This window comes from Triturus cristatus, chromosome 9 (genome assembly GCF_964204655.1).
Source record: "Triturus cristatus chromosome 9, aTriCri1.1, whole genome shotgun sequence".
In the NCBI taxonomy this organism is placed as follows: Eukaryota; Metazoa; Chordata; class Amphibia; order Caudata; family Salamandridae; genus Triturus; species Triturus cristatus.
The window spans coordinates 723,157,039-723,173,736 of record NC_140592.1 but is presented as its reverse complement, the minus strand read 5'-3'; the positions used below and the strand labels follow the sequence as shown (position 1 = coordinate 723,173,736).

The 16,698-nt window shown below is 44.9% G+C and overlaps 1 protein-coding gene across 2 annotated transcripts in view; it reads left to right on the top strand.

The window, feature by feature from the left end:
• ATL3 (atlastin GTPase 3) overlaps window positions 1-16,698 on the top strand; it is a 230,404-nt gene that overhangs the window by 180,773 nt on the left and 32,933 nt on the right. For both annotated transcript variants that reach the window (XM_085625910.1, XM_085625911.1), the window contains exons 10-11: window positions 882-938; window positions 1,619-1,690. In XM_085625910.1, the coding sequence (XP_085482036.1) occupies window positions 882-938; window positions 1,619-1,690 (129 nt within the window). The remainder of the gene's footprint in view (window positions 1-881; window positions 939-1,618; window positions 1,691-16,698) is intronic.

The following is a 16,698-nucleotide window of genomic DNA, read 5'->3' as shown; positions in this document are numbered from 1 at the left end:
GCAGACTGCTAAAGAGTCACATCAGGATAAAATTGATAAAACACAACTCTGAGATTTGATTTCTATTCCCTGATTTGGGACATTTCTAAACAGCAGACATTTTTTAACATAGCTGAGTTATTATAGAGAATATATTTAACGTATTCATTCCTACCATACTCTTAGCAACTGCGTGTGGGAATATTCCCTCAAAACATTGGGTAGCTGGATGAAGTCTCACACACAATTTAGTTAAACATGCCTCAGCCTGTCCAAATTAAGGAAGTGCTAGCCCTTCAGCATAATGTCTGCAGAAAGTGTGGAGTGACTTGGGTCATACTAAGTAGATGTCCTAAATGGTTGTATGCCCCTAAACAGACATGTTGTTTTAGGCTAGCAGTGCGTGACGGTGAGTACCTTCAGAAATCGAATTATTCTTGAGCGACTCGTTTCTGAAATACAGGACTCTATCCACAAAACTACAGCAACATATGCTGCCTATTTACACTATTACTGGCTATAGCAGATGGGCAGGGTTGGGATGTATATTGGTTGTCTTGCTCCATAAAAGACCCAAGTAGTCCAGCTGAGGTTCAGAGGGCCAGATAGACTCTACGTTTTCAGAATGATCCCAATATAGAAGAGTTACGTTTGGGTTAATTGTATGAAAATGTATCTTCTGTTAATATTCCGAGAGCCATCTTTCTGGACCAATGTAGAACACCCACTTAGACTAGAAATGTAATGTGCTCGATCAGGTTTACTCTAAGAACCTCTTGGAGGGAAATATGCAGTCCTCAGAAAAGTTAATGATGTAACTTCCAGACTGACATTTTCTCTGTCGTTAGCAACCAGTATAGCATAACATACTACTTTGAGTAAAAATAATCTATTTTTTTTAGGCGTATATTAAAATTTACCAAGGAGAAGATTTGCCACACCCTAAATCAATGCTCCAGGTAAGCTGTGTGTATCATATACTGATGTAATAGCTTTGATGCAATATGTATACTTGAAATGGTATTGGGGGTATATAAAATTATAAACAATTGCAAAATGTTGTGAAACATGCTTGCATGCATCTCGCATGACATTTGAAATTGAAAGCATACCTTTCATTTAAGATTCACCTGAGGTATCAGCAACAGCCTGATTCGAAGCATTGGTATCTTGTGGCTGTAATTTACCTGTTTCCACAAGACATTTTCCACTTGAATCAGTGGCCTGCTGGAGAAAATTATGCAAACTTTTGCACCAGCGAAATCTCGCAAACTGCTTTCCCCTATTGATAGGTCCCCAACCTTGCAAAGACTAGCCACGTCTCTCAGTGACCTCAATTCCCACGTGTATTGTTTTTTTCTGAACCTTTCTTCCTGTTTGTTTGCCTATGTAATTTTAATGCGAATGTCTGCAGCAGTGATGTGTAGTCTTTTGGTTTGTGAAGTTGACTCCTAGTGCTTAAGAAAAGGCTCCCCTGATTTCTTTACAAGGGGTGTCTGCATGTAGGCCTCTTCCTCCGAATGTTACTTTTCTCCGAAGTCTCACAGAGTAGCCCCATACTCCTTTTTGGTCTACAAATGATTTGCAGCTTTGTAGTAGACATGTTTGCCCTTAATATGCTGTTATATTTTATGTACAGGCAACAGCTGAGGCCAATAATCTTGCTGCAGTAGCTGCTGCCAGAGACTTGTACTATAACGGAATGGAACAGGTGGGTACAGAGATTGTACATGGTTATTGTCTAAATATTAAAGATTTACAGTAACAGTTGAATCCTTTCGAACGTACTGTTTTATTTAAGGGCTCTTGTGGAATTCTTGGCAACCGGCCCAGTACCGTTTAGGTGTTTTCATTCTATTTAAAAAGCAATGTAGAGCACACTGTGAAATCAGACTGTTACCCGCTGAGCGGCTTACATAGGTTTAAGGTATGATTGTTGTCTGCCTTGCACCTCTGTTAATGTTTAAAAAATGTTATGAACGGTCTTTACTAATGTTTGGCTTATTCTTATTCGCCGTGCTCGTAAACCTGTTGATCACCTCTGGTGCAGTTGATCACTCCATCAGACTCAACAGTTTTGCTTTAGAGTATTTGCTAACACCGCTGTCAGATGGTTCTTCTTCCAACTTCAATCCTTCCTTGTCTTGTAATAGTTGGCACAGTCCTTGCTCACCCTTTTCTAGTAGGTTTCTCATATGACAGTCTTACGTTTCTTCTCTTGTTGTACAACTCCAGCTTTTCTAGACTCCTCCTTACCGAATCTGCCCTGAGCCGATTGTCCTTCCCTTCTGGTACACTTCAAAGCCGTACTAAAATCACAAACTGTTGCACCTCAGTCAGGCAATGGATTGCTATATGACTTCTCATTGACAATTCACTGAAAACCTCAGACCCATATTTTCTGGTCTCCAAACTCCACAAATATTTGTAACTACCTAATTCCATTCCTGCTCATTTTACCACATGTAGCGAAGAGCAAAAATGGAGAAAACATGCAAGCCACGCCACACCCTCGCCTTGGTCATGAAGGAGACTTATTCACTAAAAGCTAGCCAGTCTAAAAGCATTCAAAAGTCCATGGATTATTAAATGTAAAACCTTAATAATAACGCAAGTACAATTAAAAGCCTTTAAAAATGGTAATTAAAATTTCATGCAAACTACTAAAATAAAAATCAATAAAACCTATTCAAAGGCCCAATGAAAAGGTGTCTTTTGAGATATCCATGCTACAGGGCGGTAGCCCAGAAAGGTCCATCATGCCCAGAAAGTCATTTGGGTCCTGGTAGGTACCCACACCTGCAGACGAGAGATCCACTTTAGCCTGAAAAGTAAGTTCCAACTTGGTCAGTGCCTTCAGCAAAGACCGAAGGCGAGGGTGCCAGAAGGGTAGTCTCAGCCGTGGAGCCAGATGCTATAGATCCTGGAGCTGAAGCATCCATTCAGTCTATTGCAGGCACCGCAACTATACCAACATAGGACGGCACAGGCAGACGTGTGTCCATTCCATTACCATTTGCGCTTGTTGTGGAACATCCATTGCAGAGCAACAAACATAGGACCAAAATAGCAATCAAAAGGAATTGTACCAACTGAATGCCTCCGAAAACGCTTGAAAAGCGTGAGTGTATAAAGGGCGGAATCCATTCCAAGTACAGTTTGAAATGCCAAAACAAATCTGATCCAATTTTTTACAAAAAGTGTACAATGCCAGCAGAGTTTGTAGTGATAAAAATGTGGTGTACAAGTTCTCCAAAATGTAGCTTCAAATTAGTGCGCAACAACGATTGTATTTCTGAGGAAGACCTTGCTACTTGGAGATCAATAGCTTCTCAGTCAGATATTAGTGCTGTGTCCTTTTGAAATAATAAGACTTTGAGTCGGCTTAACCAATCCAAGTTCATATCGGAAATAGGGACTGTTGGCCACAAAACAAGTTCCCCAGCCATGTTTGTGGGTGGATAGAGCACATTAAAACAGCAATTCACAACCTTGGAAACTGATACAATGTAAGGGACACCTGGCTTCATTCTACAACAACCTTGGTCGGTCAGAATCTAAATAACTTCCATTAGAAAGTGACGAGAAAACTGGCTTGATAACGGGAACCCTCTTCAAATAAAGCGCCAAATTGGCCATGGATACATTGTATGCTGCATGCAGTGTTCTCTTTAGAAATAATGAATGGGTCAAGGAAACTCTGCATTCGTTCCCACTGACAAAAACCTCTCTGTCATCAGTCTCTCCTTTGAAATCGAAAGGAAGAAACCATGCAGAAAGTTACTGCCCATCTGTTCATATCTACCTACTTGAAAGTGTTCCAGACAAAACAAGAAATGAAAGGTAGAGATTCGCAAAGAAATTAAACCATGCACTTGTTAAGCATTGTATAAGCTGGGCCTTTCTCTGCCATGACCCATTGCATGTGTGACAAAGTATAAGGCAAAAACAATTCTGTTTAATTTAGATATTTCAATGGCACACAGTTTGATTGTAAAACCTGCAATGTCCAAGTCCATTGCAAAATTGATCTTAATTGACTTTGCCTATGTAAAAGAGCAGACATGTCATTTTGTATAATATCAAATGCAGATAAGATAATATTCAATGAATAAATACAAGTAGACAATGTGGCCATGCCATTATCGACAACAGGTAATGCTTTTTCTAAATTTTCTTGATCGGTTTGTTGCAAAAGATTGGCAGTTTTTTGTTGTGCAATCTTCCAAAACCCATTATATGTAGCATATATGAAACATTTAGAACAGGGAGGTCTAGGACGTGATAAAACAAATCTTGCAAGTCCATGTTGTCTGAAAGAAGGGATAGATGTTGCTTAACAGCAGACAATGTGGAGTGTTCTTGCAATTACTGGTATAACTTGCCTACTCTATAGGTACTTTCTACACCCAACTGTATCTGGGATCTGGTCTGCTAGCTTTAAAATTGTTAGAGTTTAAAAAATGTGCACTACCAGCCATTAGTGTCAAGGGGCCACACTTGCCATCCATCTGAACCGTAAAGTGAAGAGTTTATGTAACATTCTGCACCATCTCTTTAAGTGTTCTTTGTTCTTCTGTAATATTAACATATTGTTGCCAGTTATCAAAATTTGACACCTGGGGAATGCTGTATGTGTTTAAATACTTAGCACTTGCTAGTCCAAGACATGTAGTCTGTTGTACTCTTTGTTTAAAAATATTATCTGTCGTGGAATCAAACAAGCCCTAAATAAGGCATCAATGTCCTGGATCTGCCAGCGTCTTGTACCCTAAATTGATTTTAAATCAATATTGTTTTTCCAATAATCATAACCTTGGACAGTCAATTTGGAAATGAAAGTCTGAATAAATCCATTTCGCTTTTGTCAGCATGTTTATCATTACTTGAGAAGGGGTAAGTTTAAAATAAAACTGGGTCTTTGAAGACATGACTAGTAAAATAAAGAATCTTTTTTTAAATACTGTTGGTTACTCCCTACAGGCGTTTTTAGATAGTTTTCCCATTGTTTACAGTTAACAACTGCATGTTGTGAACTAGCTCTGTGTAAGTAGTGATGAGGGTAATGATGGTATCAAAATATTTCACCATAGTTTTGAATACTGAATAGGATTCTAATTCAGATAACATGTTTGATACAGTCACAACATCCCATTCATCAGAGATTGAGCCTGTGGTTATTATATCGTCCATAGCAATTTTAAAAACCTATAGAATTGGTGAAGTTTTTATGGGACCAAAAATGTGATCTGGGACCTTCTCCCAAACTATACCATCACGGACGAGAAATGCAGTAATGTTCACAAGGTAGAAGTCTCTTCGGACCTTATATGAAAAAGATCGGGGTGTTAGTACTTCAGCTACTCGGTTCTGGGGAAGAACATTCTGGGAGATAGTGTCCATTTAACAGTAGAACACATACTGTAACAAATCCAATCCAGATTACAAGGAAAACCAAGAAAATGAAAATAAATGGATAGTACCATAGAGAATAGTGCACGTGCACCATGCAAAGAAGAGACTGAAGAAAAAAATAGGACTCTTAGGGCATGTGGAGGGATCTCTTACAGGGTAAGGACAGGACATAAGGAACTACCCAGATACCCTTGTAACCAACTGTTTGACTGGCCACATGATGGAGCTTAATTAAGGCAATGGAAACTTGTTGTTTCTATTTGCAACCAGCAAGCTGTGGCAAAATCACAGTTCGAGTACCTTGAACAGCAAGAACATGCACTAGGGTATGGTGTGATGTTCCGAATTCCCCTTTTCTGTAATCCTCTTCCGTAGTAGATCTCCAACTTTAGGAATCCAGCCAGAAGTCGCTGGTTGCTCCTTCACTTCATCAGTGGCAGTACGTTTAGTTTTCACATTCAAACGCTCATCTTGGAAGTCTTCTAATTCCTGTAAGACAGCAGAACATTCATTGATGTCAAAGTGTGCATCAGCTGCGACTGTGCCAGGGTCAAGATCTGGTCCCCGAATGGGACCTCATAGGGGGTCCGACCACCCAAAGATCTTTAGGCAGATTATTTAAAGCTCTCTGGACTCCATACAGGTGATGGAGCCAACTACACCTGAACCTAATACTCTAGCTGTAAAATTTGCCTCCGGGTGATCGGGAGAGGAATAATGCACAGCAACACACAGGGTATCCCATTAACCATCAAGGCAAAAGCCGATCCCTTGTCCGAGTGAAATGCTGCCACTGCATATGTTTTGATAAAGACTTGCAAGTCTTTAATAACCATTTGAGCATTACCCAATCGCTGTGGCAATACCCATAGAAATCGAGAACCTGAATCGACAACCAATAAAATACATTTAAACAGTGGTCCGCAATGATCCAAATGCACACAATTTAGTTATCCATTAGAAACTCAAAGGGGTGTCTGCAGTGGGCGGGCCACAGTGGAAGTTTTAATTTGTTGGCAAATGGCAAATTAAATGACATATTGTTTAGTCTGTTTATAAAGACCTTGTCACAAGTAGTGTTTCTGTGTGCAGCAATAATTAGCTGTAACCTGCGGTCCTGGTTGGGTATCACTTGATCACCCACCCCAGGAATGCGGGCAAATGGAATGTTTTGGGCACTCAACAGATAGGAGTATTTGTTAGGAAAATGTATAGGAAGGGGTGTGCCACTAGTTGAAACAGTGATTGAAGCCTTAACATCATCTATTCTGGTATGTGAATGAGTAATCGCAGCACTAAAACTCTCTGAACTACCGCTTTGGCTGCTTCGTCAGCCAATTAATTATCTACAATATGTACACCAAGATATTGATGACCCAATATGTGAATAACATGAGGCTGTGGCAAAGCATCTTTAAGAGCTGCCACCTTTCCCCAACACAACTTATGCCTGATAGTGTTACCTTTAGAGTCTCTGAATCCATTCAAGTGCCAATAGTGTATGTTATCATTATAGGACTGAGCGCAGTAATAGGAATCACACACTTTAAGTGTCGAGAATTCAGGATCTGTATTCTACAGTGCCAGAACTAAAGCTTTCAGTTCAGCCAATTGACGGACACAGTCACCTAAAGTTTCAGAAAGTTTTTTGTGCCTGAAAATCCCCATCATTCATGACACTCTTCATGACAGCGCATGCTGCTGAGTCTTTGTTTAGTACCAACCGTGGGCTGCGCTGAATCCTCCTTATAGATTGTAAAATCATACTGATCTAGAGGCAAAATTTCATTTGACATGGGTTATTCTTGTCCATTCTGGAGAAAGTCCTGTGTTCTTAATGTAGGGTCAAAGACCTAATCTACATCAGTAGCTGTCAAGGAAGTGTCTTACCGGATCCATCTTGGAATGCTGGCTTATGTGACAGCCAGTAAGACTGGAATGGAAGAAACCACAATTATACGTTTCCCCTGAGCCAGTGGATGCTCTTTAAGGACATCTCTTTAAATTGCAGTCGGAATGTTTTCAATGGATCTAAAACGCATTTCTGCATTAGAATATCAATGCGATTAATATGCAATCAGTACTGTTTCACCTTCATTAAAGGTGACGTATTGATAGCCAGTAGTACCCGCAATGATAGAGCTGACTAAATTAGTTTTGTTTAGACGAGTGTGCAAGTTTTTGGATGCATGCATGTCCGTCAGCAATAATCTCAAAACAGTAGTATGTTCTAAAGTGGCATTTCTGTCTCAAAAATCAGGTCAAATTAAATCGTACAATGGTTTAACTCTGTGTGCATAGCCTGGTATGTATGTTCTTCCAAAGTTTAGAAAACCTAAAAGTGATTGTAGCTTTTTTAATGTGTTAGATGTTTGGAGAAGAGCACACTTTTCTGAGAAGTGTGGGGCAAGGCTCCTGCCTTCATTTTATAATTCATATTTTAAAAATTGGATACAAAAAAAAAAGCAGTTTTAGATTTTTTTTTTAAATTGAATTTATAGCAATGCTCAGCAAATTCAAAAACTGAGATCTACTCTGGCCAAGTGTGAGTTTAAATAATCATCCGTGAGGTAAATGTCATCAAAGTATGACTCCGCTTCCGGGTCAATTTCTTGTAAAATTGATGTTACACAGGCAGCAAACAGACCTGGACTGTTCTTATACCCTTGTGGGAGCCTACAAAAGTTCTTTGGGCGCCTGAAGTGGTAAACACCATCAAACCTATGTATTCGAGGCATATGAGCTGCAGAATTCATACTTTGTATAGATCGCCATCTGGTGTTGGGCTCGAATGATTGCACCTTGTTGTTATCTTGGAGGAAGTCTTTTGTAGTCACAAGATAGTTGACTCCTTCCTTGGATGATAGTGGGCATGGGCATTGACTCCATCCTCAGATTGTTTTTTTCCGCCATCGGGTTTGGATGTAACTTCAGCGCTCTGGTTCGGTACCGTGTTTTCCAAACCTTTTCGATGCGCAAACCATTGCAAACTCAACGGTATTGTTCTCGTTTGCGTGCCTTTCGACGCACTAACTCAAATATTCTATTCCGGTCGTAGGCGCGGGACGCTGGGCCTATCTACGCCATTCGGACCTACGGCTAATGGAAAGGACTCCATTCAAAAAATGCCCCCAGTGTGGAGCTAAATTCCCACACAGCGACCAACACAAGGTCTGCAACCTTTGTCTCTCGCCCGAGCACGAAGAGAAAAATTGCTAAGCTTGCGCCTCCTTCCGGTCCAAGAAGAGTATCCGTGATCGCCGGGCTCGACGACCCGTTATGGCGCAACAGGCTGCTCCGGTGCCAGAAGACATCTTCGAGGAAAGCCCCGACGTTCCAGAGGCAGAGGATTCGGAAGATCTCAACACCGCATCCGAAGCAGATGACTCTGACGACCACATCACTCCAGGTCAACGAGTGCGTACAACTGCCCCTGCCCCAACCCCACCAGAAAAAAAGAAGGCTCCAGTCAAGACTTCGCCTGAAGGCCTTAGTCGCGACCGAAAGAAAACTTCAGACGCCCTGCCCCCGGCGCCGAAGACAAAGGAGAAGCCGGGACCGAGCAAGCCGCACGTCGGTGCCCCAACAACACCGTCGGTGCCGAAAGCGGGAACACATTATACTCCCGCTGTCTCCAAAAAGGCCTCGGCACTGAGCACTTCAGCACCCAAAGAACAAAAGGCCTCGGATCCGAAGACCCCTCGAAAACCTTCGGATCCGAAAAAGATTTCGAACTAGACGCCGAAGAACCCAAAAACACCTTCTAAGGCGCCAGAACAGAAATCTAAATGGCGTTTGGAACTGAAAAAATCGGTGCCGAAAGCAGACTCCAACGAGGAAGAATTGTTTCGACCAGATCCCATCGATCCGAAACAGAAAACACTGCATGTGGACCCTAAGACAGGCCACATTGTCAGTATCCCGAAGAGCAAGAGGAAATTGGACACCCCACACACTCCTGAGGTGCCTGTGAAGGAAAGAGACTGTGCAACATCACCTTTAAGACCCTCTTCTCCTGTTCTTCAATCAGTCAATCAATCAATCATTTGTAAAGCGCACCTCATAACCGCAAGGGTCTCAAGGCGCTGGGAGGGTGGCGCTACTGATCGAACAGCCAGGTCTTGAGTATCCTCCTGAAGGTCAGCAGGTCTTGGGTCTGTCGTAGGCTCAGTGGGAGGGTGTTCCATGTCTTGACGGCGAGGTGGGAGAAGGATCTCCCGCCGGTGGTTGTACTTCGGATGTGCGGGACGGTGGTGAGTGAGAGGTCGGCGGAGCGTAGCTGGCGGTTGGGGATGTAGGAGGAGAGCCGTCTGTTGAGGTAGGCTGGGCCGGTCTTGTGGAGTGCTTTGTGTGCGTGGATGAGGAGCTTGAAGGATATCCTCTTGTTGACGCGGAGCCAGTGCAGGTTTCTTAAGTGGGGGGGTGATGTGGCCGTGTCGTGGTACGTCGAGGATCAGTCGTGCCGAGGCGTTTTGGATGCGTTGTAGTCGTTTGATGAGCTTGGTCGGGGCTCCCGCGTAGAGGGCGTTTCCATAGCCGAGTCTGCTGCTGACGAGGGCCTGGGTGACTGTCTTTCTTGTATCTATCGGGATCCATCTGTAGATCTTGCGGAGCATGCGAAGGGTGTTTAAGCAGGAGGAGACGGCGTTGACTTTCTTGGTCATTGAGAGCTTTGAGTCGAGGATGATTCCAAGGTTGCGTGCGTGGTCGGTGGGTGTCTGGGCTGCCCCCAGTGCCGTCGGCCACCAGGAGTCGTCCCAGGCTGAAGGGTTGGAGCCGAGGATGAGGACCTCCGTCTTGTCCGAGTTCAGCTGCAGACGGCTGATCTTCAGCCAGTCGGCGACGGCCTTCATTCCTTTGTGGAGGTTGGCTTTGGCGGTGATGGGGTCCTTGGTGAGGGAGAGGATCAGTTGAGTGTCGTCGGCGTAGGAGTTTATGTTGAGGTCGTGCTGTCTGGCGACGTGTGCGAGCGGGGCCATGTAAATAATGAACAGTGTCGGGCTGAGGGAGGATCCCTGGGGTACGCCGCAGATTATCTCGGAGGCTTTGGAACGGAATGGGGGGAGGCGGACGCTCTGGGTTCTGCTGGAGTGGAAGGAGGTGGTCCATTCCAGAGCCTTGTCTTGGATCCCTGAGGCGTGGAGGCGTGCGCGTAGTGTGCGGTGGCAGACTGTGTCGAAGGCGGCGTAGAGGTCTAGGAGGAGGAGTGCTGCGGTCTCACCGTTGTCTAGCAGGGTCCTGTTGTCGTCGGTGGCAGCGATGAGGGCAGTCTCGGTGCTGTGGTTGCTGCGGAACCCTGACTGGGAAGGGTCCAGGATTCTGTTTTCTTCGAGGTATCGGGTTAGCTGTCTGTTGACGATTTTCTTGATGACCTTGGCCGGGAAGGGGAGCAGAGAAATGTGCCGGAAGTTCTTGAGGTCTCTTGGGTCTGCCTTAGGTTTTTTGAGTAGGGTGTTTATCTCGGCTTGTTTCCAGGTCGCTGTCTCGAGGGAGAGCTTGATGACGTTGCGCAGGTGGGGTGCGATGGAGCTGCTTGCTTTGTTGAAGACGTGGTGCGGGAATGGGTCTGACGGAGAGCCGGAGTGGATTGTGCTCATGGTCTTGATGGTGTCATCGACGCTCACGCTGGCCCAGGCTAGCAGGGGGTCATGGTCGATGGTGTGCAGAGGGTCTGTTGTGTTGCTGTCTGTTGGGGCTCTCTGGGTGTTGAAGCTGTCGTGGATGTCTGCTATCTTGCAGTGGAAGAAGGTGGCGAGGGAGTCGCACAGGGCTTGCGACGGGATGTCGTTGGTGTTGGAGCTGGGGTTGGAGAGTTCCTTCACGATGTTGAAGAGCTCCTTGCTATTGTGTGCGCTGTTGTTGAGGCGGTCTTTGAAGGAGGTCCTCTTGGCCGCCATGATGAGGTGGTGGTGGTGGTTGCGAATGGCGTCCTTGTGTGCTGCGTGGCTGTCCGGAGTTTGTTCGGACTCCTAGGAGGACTTTTCTATTCGTGACCAAAGAGCCGCTAGTATTTCCATCTACTATTCGAGCAGTCTAAGAGCCTTGAGAAAGTCACGGTGGTGACGAAACGCGCGTTGGCTGTGATCGGTGTTCTTCACAACGAAGACTGGACCACTGTGCATTTAACGCCAACATCTGTTGTACAAATAAAGTGACAAATTGTAATGTGCCATTATTGTCTTGTTATTCTTAATAAATTTACCAAGACTACTCCAATTGGACAGTTTTCGTGGTTTCCTGAAAAAGGAGGGATCTCTCCTCATCTTTTGGGTTTTTGGTGAGACAAATAATGTATCATAATTGAATTGATGTAAAATATTACGAGTGCCGGGGTTTCCTGTGTGCTGATCACGCTAGACAAGTTACTCTTGAATCTTGTGTTATTTGATACCCTGGGTAGTGGGGTATTTTACCCTGAGAGGCACCAAATGTACTTATTGTTACAAAGCTAAATTGTTCACACTAGCCCGTTTATCTGAGTGGTTTTGAAGCGTGACCGTATATCCACCACTACCTCGCTTTGTGTTTTGTACTACAGACAGGTGGGTAAGACAAATTATCCAGTATGGTTACTGCCTGGAACTTAGTGCAACTCCACAACATACCGCCCAAACAGCGTTCCCTGTCCATGGAACATCTAACGCTCCTCAAACAGGAAGTTCTCTCACTGCTTCAAAAGCATGCAATAGAACTAGTTCCCCTAGAGCATCAAGGGACAGGGGTTTACTCCCTGTAATTTCTAATCCCCAAAAAGGATGGTACTCTCAGACGAATACTGGAGCTCAGACCTCTCAATTTCTACATACAGTCAGATCACTTTCACATGATCACTCTTCAACAAGTCCTTCCACTGCTTCAACAAGGCGACTTCCTTGCCACATTAGATCGCAAGGAAGCCAACTTCCATATTCCTATACACCCTGCTCACAGAAAATACCTAAGGTTTACAGTGGACGGCCTACACTATCAGTTCAAAGTTCTCCCATTCGGAGTAACCACAACACCCATGGTCTTCACAAAGTGTCTTGCGGTAGTAGCCACACACTTGGGAAGACAGCAGATTCATGTTTTTCCATACCTGGACGACTGGCTGATAAAAGCCAAGTCATACAACCAGTGTGTTCACCACACTTACCAAACAATTCAGCTGCTACACGACCTGGGGTTCACAATAAACCACACTTAAGTCGCATCTACAGCCCTCCTACCTACATCAGTATCTAGGGGCCACAATAGACCCTTCCAAAGCTCTAGCATACCCCAATCCAGCCAGGATAGCCAGTATGCAAACCCTAATCAAAAACTTTCAACCCCGACACTCCCTCCCAGTTCGAGTGTTTATGCAGCTCATAGGAATGATGGCCTCTTGCATTTTCATTGTACCGGACGCAAGACTTCAGAGGCGCCCTTTACAGGAATGCTTAGCACGTCAGTGGAACCAGGTTCAAGGTCAACTTACAGATCTGGTGTTGGTGGACAGTCGCACACATCGCTCTCTGCAGTGGTGGAACACACCAAGCCTTTCCAGAGGGCCGCCGTTCCTAAAGCCAGTTCCACAGATAGTGCTAACAGCAGATGCCCATCTCCTAAACCACACAATTCAGGGCAGGTGGAACACTCAACAGAAAGTGCTCCACATCAATAACCTAGAATTACTAGCAATATTTCTAGCCTTAGTCTTTCCAGGGACATCTCCTCAACAAGACTGTCCTGGTCCGGATGGACAATATGACAGCAATGTATTACATACAGAAACAAGGAGGAACACATTCTTTGCAGCTGTCTCATCTAGCGCAAAGCATATGGAGATGGACCATCCCGCAAAATATATATCTTCTGGCAGAACATCTCCCAGGAGTGCACAATCAGATTGCGGATCTGCTAAGTCGTCAGACACAGCAGATACACGAATGTGAACTTCATCCTCAAGTTCTCCAACCATTTTTCCAGATGTGGGGCCACCCAGACATAGATCTGTTCGCCGCAAACACAAAATGCCTAAACTTTTCTGCCAGGTTTCCACACTCGTTGTCCAAGGGCAATGCGATATGTATGAGCTGGTCAGGCAGATTTGCGTACGCTTTTCCGCCGCTCCCACTCATTCCCTTAGTAGTACGCAAGCTCAAGCAACAGTCTCTGAAGATGATCCTAGTTGCTCCCACATGGGCACAGCAACCATGGTTCACAACACTCCCCGAACTATCAGTTGTTCCACACCAAAAACTACATCTCTACCCAAAGCTGCTGACGCAGAACCATGGAGAGCTAAGGCACCCAGACCCAGCACAACTGAATCTAGCAATCTGGCTCCTGAAGTCCTAGAGTTTGGTTACCTTAACCTCCCACCGGACTGTATGAACATTATCAAAGAAGCCAGACGTCCTACTACTAGAGCTTGCTACGCAGCCAAATGGAAACGATTCGTCTTGTACTGCAATAACAACTAAATTGACCCGCTAGATGCTTCCATTCAGAACATCATTTGCTATTTGCTACATCTACAAAGATGTAATCTAGCATACCTATCCTTAAGATTACATCTGGCTGCCCTTGCCGCCTACCTTCAAAACAGACCGCATTTGTCATTGTTCAGAGTACCAGCTATCAAAGCCTTTATGGAAGGTCTTAAAAGGATAATTCCTCCCACACTGCCACCCTCTCCGGTGTGGAATCTAAACATTGTCCTTACTAGGCTCATGGGTCCACCATTTGAACCTCTACACAAAGGCAAACTACAGTTCCTTACTTGGAAAGTAGCTTTTCTTTTCGCAATCACCTCTCTCAGGAGAGTAAGTGAGATCCAGGCTTTAACCATACAAGAAGCATTCTTACAAATACATCGTAACAAGGTGGTTCTTAGGACAAATCCAAAATTCCTTCCTAAAGTAATCTCTGCTTTTCATCTCAATCAATCTGTAGAGTTACCAGTCTTTTTCCAAAACCCATATTCCATAGCAGAGAGAGCTCTTCACGCACTTGATGTCAAAAGGGCTATACTTTATTACATTGACAGGATTAAACATTGCAGAAAAACAAACCAACTGTTTGTAGCTTTCTCTCCACCTCATAAAGGAAACCTCATCTCCACAGCTGGAATTGCCAGGTGGATAGTCAAATGCATTCAAATATGCTACCAGAAGGCAAAACGCATATTAACAATTCCCCCTAGAGTGCACTGAACACACAAACTAGTGGCTTCCATGGCATTCTTAGGGAACATTCCCCAAGAAGACATTTGTAAAGCAGCGACATGGTCTACTACACACACCTTCACCAAACACTATTGTGTAGACGTTCAGGCGATGCAACAAGCTTCTGTAGACCAGGCTGTTCTTAAGACACTTTTCCAAACCACTGCAACAGATACGGGTGACCACTACTAGGGGAGACACTGCTGTACAGTCTATGCAAAAGTGTGAATTCTGCACCTCATATGCCTCGAACGGAAAATGCTACTTACCAGTATGCATCTGTTCTTGGCATGTAGAGCTGCAGAATATACTCCCGCCCGCCTCCCTGGATCCTGTATCTGTTCCAGTGTTATCCTGCTTAGATACATTCACATGGACATCTTATCTGTTTCTTACACACTCCTTCATTTCCCGTCATGGCGAAAAACAATCTGAGGATGGAGTCGATGCCCATGCGCATTATAATCCAAGGGAGGAGTCCCCTCTCGAGTGACTACAAAAGACTTCTTCCAAGACCACAACAAGGTGCAATCATCCGAGCTCAACACCAGATAGCGATCTATGCAAAAGTATGATATACTGAATCTCTACATGCCAAGAATAGATGCATACTGTTAAGTAGCATTTTCCTTTCAGGCACTGTTGGACCTAACGTCCTAGAGGTAGTTTGGCTCAGGCCAACAGGCTTTTATCCCAACATAGCATCTCGTGCTTGCATCACACCCAGCTCACAACTCAACGCAACACCACTTAAAAAGGACACTACACCGATTAAAGTTAAAGTTTACTAAAAGTCTTTATCTTGTCTTCTCAAACGGTGTTATTCAGGATCACATTTCAGGGTAAGAACATTTCATTATATTTAAATAGACAATACTATTCCTTACTTTACTTACGCACAACAATAATATTTTACACCATTTCAAGAAATCATTTAGTCTACACAGTGTTCGTCTGACAGTTGGATTCTCTAACGGCAACACGCTCTGACTCCTATCTTGTCCCTAACAATGAACTTATTACTCTCAGATACTAGCGAGACAATGACCAGGAGGCTGGCCGTTGCTTAGTGACATCTAGAAGTTTCGTTGTAGGTTCTTTATCACCAAGATTATTCCCCTCCAGATAGGCAGCACACATAAACTCTCACTGTTACCAAGACTCGAGCTGCTGTCTTGCACACTATGCGTATAATTACAGAGCCCACACCACCGCAAAAGCCTCCCTCTCAATCGCACTCCACCTCTGTTCCCGGGGGAGTAGTCTCCTAGACAGGAAAACCACCGGTTGGTCCAGACCCTCTTCGTTGAGCTGCGACAGCACTGCCCCGATGCCATGCTCCGACGCATCCGTTTGGACGATGAACTCCTTGGAGAAATCAGGGGCCCTGAGGACAGGTGCCGCACACATTGCCTTTTTCAAGGTGTCAAAGGCTTGTTGACACCCCTCGGTCCAGACTACCCGTCGAGGGTGCTTTTTAGAAGTGAGCTCAGTCAAGGGAGCCACGATAGTACCGTATCCCTTGACGAAGCATTGGTAGTAGCCAGTGAGGCCCAGAAAGGCTCGGACCTCCGTCTGAGTCTTGGGGGGTTCCCAGGCCATGATGGTTTCAATCTTGGCCTGGAGGGGTTGCACCTTGCCCCGACCCACCAAGTGACCGAGGTACACTACCGACCCCTGCCCGATCTGGCACTTACTGGCCTTGATCGTCAGACCCGCCTGCTGCAAAGCCTGAAGGACAGCCTGAAGGTGACACAAATGGTCCTCCCAGCTGCTGCTGAAGACAGCGATGTCATCCAGGTATGCAACCGAAAAGGCCTCCATCCCGCAGAGGACCTGGTTCACCAGCCGCTGGAAAGTGGCAGGGGCGTTCTTGAGCCCAAAGGGCATCACACAGAACTGGTAGTGACCCTCAGGTGTGGAGAAGGCTGACCTTTCCTTTGCTCCATCTGTCAGGGAGATCTGCCAGTGCCCGGATGTAAGGTCAAAGGTACTCCGATATTGGGCAGCTCCCAACCGGTCAATGAGCTCATCCGCCCTCGGGATAGGATGAGCATCGGTCTTTGTCACAGAGTTCAGTCCCCTGTAATCCACACAGAACCGGAGTTCTGCG